The sequence below is a fragment of the Galleria mellonella genome, unplaced genomic scaffold (assembly GCF_026898425.1).
Source record: "Galleria mellonella isolate WM207_F2 unplaced genomic scaffold, CSIRO_AGI_GalMel_v1 utg4535, whole genome shotgun sequence".
NCBI classification, from domain to species: Eukaryota; Metazoa; Arthropoda; class Insecta; order Lepidoptera; family Pyralidae; genus Galleria; species Galleria mellonella.
The window spans coordinates 1-5,000 of NW_026442101.1; the positions used below are offsets into that span (position 1 = coordinate 1).

Sequence of the window (5,000 nt, forward strand, 5' to 3'; positions counted from 1 at the left end):
GTCCCTCGTTGTCAAAGTTGTTGTCTAGTCGCTCCCTACAGTTTAAAATAGTTTTTGCACCCCTCACCCCTTTCTACCCCCTGTTGCAAGTAGTTTTATTGTTTTTTCGAAATCTCAAAAAATCACTCGTAAATTGTCTTTTTTCGTCGTTTTTTCTCGTTGAAATAGTTAGTTTTCGTTCCCTATTGTCCCTCATCTACCTATCATCCCCCCTACCCCCGTCAACCCCCTCGATTTTTACTACTTACCTACACGAAATCGTACTATTTCTCCCCAATTTTCTCCCCCCCTGTCGCTTTTGGAATTTTTCTAGTATTTTTCCCGTGCTGTGCGCTCCGTCCCGAGTGCATAGACACCACACTTGTCCCCATAGGAGCACTTTTGCGAAAAATTTGCCCGCCCACCCGCCCATTTTTCTCACTGTATAAGGTGGAAATTTTCGAGACAAAAAATTTTTTATTTTCTTTTTCGTTCTTTTCGTTGTGGAATTGATAGTGCTGCCTCTCAGCAGCCCCCCCGTCAACTTCTTACTCACCTTTGCTCCCCCAGTTAGCGTAAAACTTGAAAATGATCCTAGCACGGTCACCGGTCAGGCGACCCGTCAACTTGCCGTCGGCGTCAGCCGAGGCTCGAAAGGCCGATTCTGCGGCCCCTCAGGCATCCCCCCCTTCCTCAGGCACCTCATCTACTGACTTCCACCCAACGTGGAGACCAATAGCAGATACAGACTCCTCCAGTCGCAGCTGCCACGGTAGCGCTCATGATGACAACTCAGTATTCACCTCGTTACCTCTTCCCCAACGTACCCAGTCGAATGTCGCAGTAGAAGGAGCTGATTGTTCGGAACGAGTGCAAACTCTCGCACTGGGCATAGTCAGCACCCTAAGGCAGGCTAAATCTGTCACTGCCGATATGCGGAACAGGGCCATCGACTCAGCAAATCAAATCGCATGGCTAGCCGGTAACTCAATGGCCCGCCGCTTAAAAGAGATTGAGGCAGAATCCGCTGCACACAAACAGGAACTCATGACCGTACGCAGTGAGCTTGGCGAAATTAAGGCCCTCATAGCGAGCAACAAAGCGGTCAATATTGGTGAAGGTGGACAGATAGATCTAAACTCAGCATTCACGGCTTCAGCTCTTGACCCCTTAATGAAGGAGATCCGCACTCTGAGGGAAGAGCTGACCAAACGGGAAGACGTCTGTTCCACAACACATGTCACCAGGGAACAGTTAGACAAGATTCTTGGTGACAAAATAGAAGCTATCAAAGCTGATATTTCCACAGCTAAAACGGCTATCTTAGACATGAGAGAAGCCAGACACGAGGAAGTCATGTCTTTGATGCATGAGCAAGGAACTGCGCTTGACGCAGAAGTTGCTCTAAACGAAATTAAAGAACAGATTAAAGAAGTCCGAACTAAAGTTCAGGAAAATACTAAAGCGATTAGTGATTGTGTGGAGCGACCCAATAGTAAAAGGATTGTCGATCTGACAACTTCAAACACAGCAACACTTGTAGAACCAAAAACAGGTAATCAGATGACTAAAAATAAACCGCGTCGTCCCAGCAGCTATGCCGAAGCTCTGAGCAAGCCGAATTACGCGGTTTTGATAGAATCGGCTGACCCCAGGAAGACGTCTGAAGACGTTATAAACCAAGTGAAGCAGAATGTTAACGTCATTGACTTAGGCATTGGCGTAAACAGAGTCACAAAGATCAAAAACCAAAAGGTTATCATGGCGTGCGGGTCTCAAGAGGAACGTAGTGCACTTCAGGAGGCGATACGCCAAAAGTGCACACAGATCTCGGCTAGAAGCACGAGAGATAGACTTCCTCAAATCAGGCTTGTAGGAGTCATAAATAGCCTCACAGACGCAGAAATTGAGAGGGCGGTCACTAGTCAGAACCGACATCTGCTTGGCTCTCTTCCTCCTAATTCGCAGGCCAGGGTTCTGCGCAAAACTAAAGGCAGAACCCAGGAAGTCAAGAATGTTACTCTTGAAGTGTCACCGTCGATTTGGAAAGCAGTTCAGGGGCAGAAGCTCCACATTGGACTGCAATTAGTGCCTGCCATCGATCAGTCGCCCTTGACCCAATGCTATAAATGCATGGGTTACAATCACAGAGCTGCCGAGTGCAAGGAACAGACCAGATGTGGGCATTGTGCTCTAGAACATGACACCAGAGTCTGCCCCAACAGAAACTCGACTCCCCAGTGCTGCAATTGCATAAAAGCAAAAAGAGAACTAGCCCCTCATCCATCGTACAGTCAAGACTGCCCCGACTGGCAGAAATGGGATGGCATAGCAAGAGCCGCTGTCCTCTATTGCTAAAGGCGTTGACACAGTCAGGGCAAGAAATGCCCAAAACCCACAAGACAAACTTAAAATAGCTCAGATAAACCTTGGACGGGGACACCCCGCTACACAGGAATGCCTTAGAGAAGCCACCCAACAAGGCTATTCAGTATTGCTACTACAAGAACCTTACGTAGGCTCCAAAGGATACTTGAGTGTTGGTGGTAACAGTCGGGTCATACAAAAGATACATAACAGAAGCCATCCGGTAAGATCAGCCATTGTCATATTAAACCCAAGTCTCCGAACAGTCGAAAGCCAAGAATGGACTTCAGAGGACATAGTCGGGTTGAAAATCATTGTTGGTAACGATACCTTTACTGTAATTAATATCTATCTAGACAAGACGTATGGTATAGAACAGACCATGAACTCTCTTCGCAAAATTGTTGACTCGACTGGAACTACCAACCTCATTGTTGCGGGCGATGCTAATGCCAAAAGTCCATGGTGGGGCTGCGATACAGAAGACGAACGAGGCAGCAAAATAATGGACACGTTCGCAGAGCTTGGCATGGAAGTCCTCAATCAAGGGTCGCAACCGACATTTCTGGTATATCGACAAGGACAACCTTGCCAAAGCATCATCGATATCACAGCTTGCTCATCACAGATCCTCAATTTAATTACAGACTGGCGAGTAAACCCAAACCTCTGCTCGTTATCAGATCACATCCCTATTACCTTCAGTCTAAAAGCTACGACAAGCCTCGACACTCATCCTAGTTCTTCCACACGTATATTTTATACTGCCAAAGCTGACTGGACTAAATTCGAAGAAACGTTTATAAACAACCTCGAACAACAGAACATTAACACTAAAGCAATACTGGATATAAACAATACTACTGATCTGGAACACTTAGTACGGAAATATCAGGATGCCTTAACCAATGCTTGCAATGAATCGATGCCTAAGTTGCAAAGTAAAAAATCTACAAACTGTGCAAAGTGGTGGACTACAAATCTCTCTAAATTAAAAGCAGAACTGAAAAGAAATAGAAACAGAATAAAGAAGGCAAATCCTAATGCAAGGAATTTCGTAATACAGGAATATCTCAATAAAAAAGAAGAATATAAGAAAGAAATACAACATGCAATCACAAAAAGCTGGAAGGAATTCTGCACGGGAGAAGAAAGAGAAACGGTGTGGCAAAGATCGTATAGAATCATTAAACACTCCAGTAAAACTGTCAGTGAAAAATTGTTAATAGGCAACGATGGTACCACACTCTCGGCGGATGAGTCTGCGGCTCTACTAGCTAACACCTTCTTCCCCGAAGACGATCCCACAAAGGACAACCATGATCACTCTCAGATTAGGCAAGAATCTATAGCAATCTCCTCCATTAATCTTCCTATCGACAGACAAATCGCTCTTTTCACAGAACACGAACTACACTCAGCACTACAGCAGGCAAACTCTAAAAAAGCTCCAGGGGCGGACGCATTTACCGCAGATATCTGTCAGAAAGCCTTCAAGACATGCCCTGAAGTATTACTGGCTATCTATAACAGGTGCCTTCTTCTAAGCTACTTCCCTGAAGTATGGAAGGAGGCCTATATAAAGGTTATACCCAAACCAGGCAAGGAAGACTACAGCATTCCCAAATCGTATCGACCAATAGGCCTTCTCTCTTTACTGGGGAAGACCTTAGAGAAAATGATGGCAAGGAGACTACAGTGGGACCTTACTGCTAGGGGCTCTCTACACCCCAACCAGTACGGATTTCTCCCACAAAAAAGCACAGAGGATGCGCTTTATGACGCACTTAGTATTGTTAAAAGCGCCATAAAATCCAAACAACTTGCGGTTATGGTCTCTCTCGACATCCAAGGGGCGTTTGACAGTGCCTGGTGGCCCACCATCATCACACAGTTGGACACCATGGGAATAGATGAGAACATACGGCAGCTCATTACCTCTTATCTGTCGGAAAGGAAGATAATTATTAATTACTCAGGTGTAACAATAAATAGGAAAACGAATAGGGGCTGTATCCAAGGATCGGTCTGTGGACCGATACTGTGGAATGTCCAGTTAAACCAGGCACTTGAAGCTTCCCAATACGGAGGAGTCCACATACAAGCCTTTGCAGATGACATACTCCTTATAGCTCAGGGTAGCACAGGAGAGGAGGTGGAGAGAAACCTGAACCAGGCGCTCACAAAGATACTAAACTGGGGCAATAAGCTTAAACTAAAATTCGCCCCACAAAAAACGCAAGCAGTTCTCTTCACCAAGAAACTCAAATACCATACTCCCAGACTAGTAATGGATGGAACACCGATCGAAATACGAGATGAAGTTAAGGTTCTCGGTTTAATCATTGACCGAAACCTTAACTTCAATTCCCACATTCGAACCGTCTCTGCAAAGGCTTTAAACATCTACAAATCAGTATCCAAGATGGCTAGGGCTCAATGGGGCTTAAATCCCAGTGTCCTCAAATTAATATACCAATCTGTCGTGGAGCCGACCATCCTATACGCAGCTAGTTGCTGGGCTCACACCACCTCGAACCACTACGTAGGAAAAACTCTCGACAGAATCACTAGGCTATTTGCCATTAAAATCTGCAAAGGACACAGAACCACCTCATTCTCTGCTAGTGTGGTGCTTGCGGGGATCCTTCCCC

General features: G+C 45.6%; 1 protein-coding gene across 1 annotated transcript in view; it reads left to right on the forward strand.

Moving 5' to 3' along the window:
* Nucleotides 1–567: 567 nt before the first annotated feature.
* LOC128201476 (uncharacterized) overlaps nt 568–5,000 on the forward strand; it is a 12,431-nt gene continuing 7,998 nt past the window's right edge. Inside the window, exons 1-2 of the mRNA XM_052898601.1 lie at nt 568–2,305; nt 2,352–5,000. The exon at nt 2,352–5,000 is cut by the window's right edge and continues 1,017 nt beyond it. Of these exons, the coding sequence (XP_052754561.1) occupies nt 568–2,305; nt 2,352–5,000 (4,387 nt within the window). The remainder of the gene's footprint in view (nt 2,306–2,351) is intronic.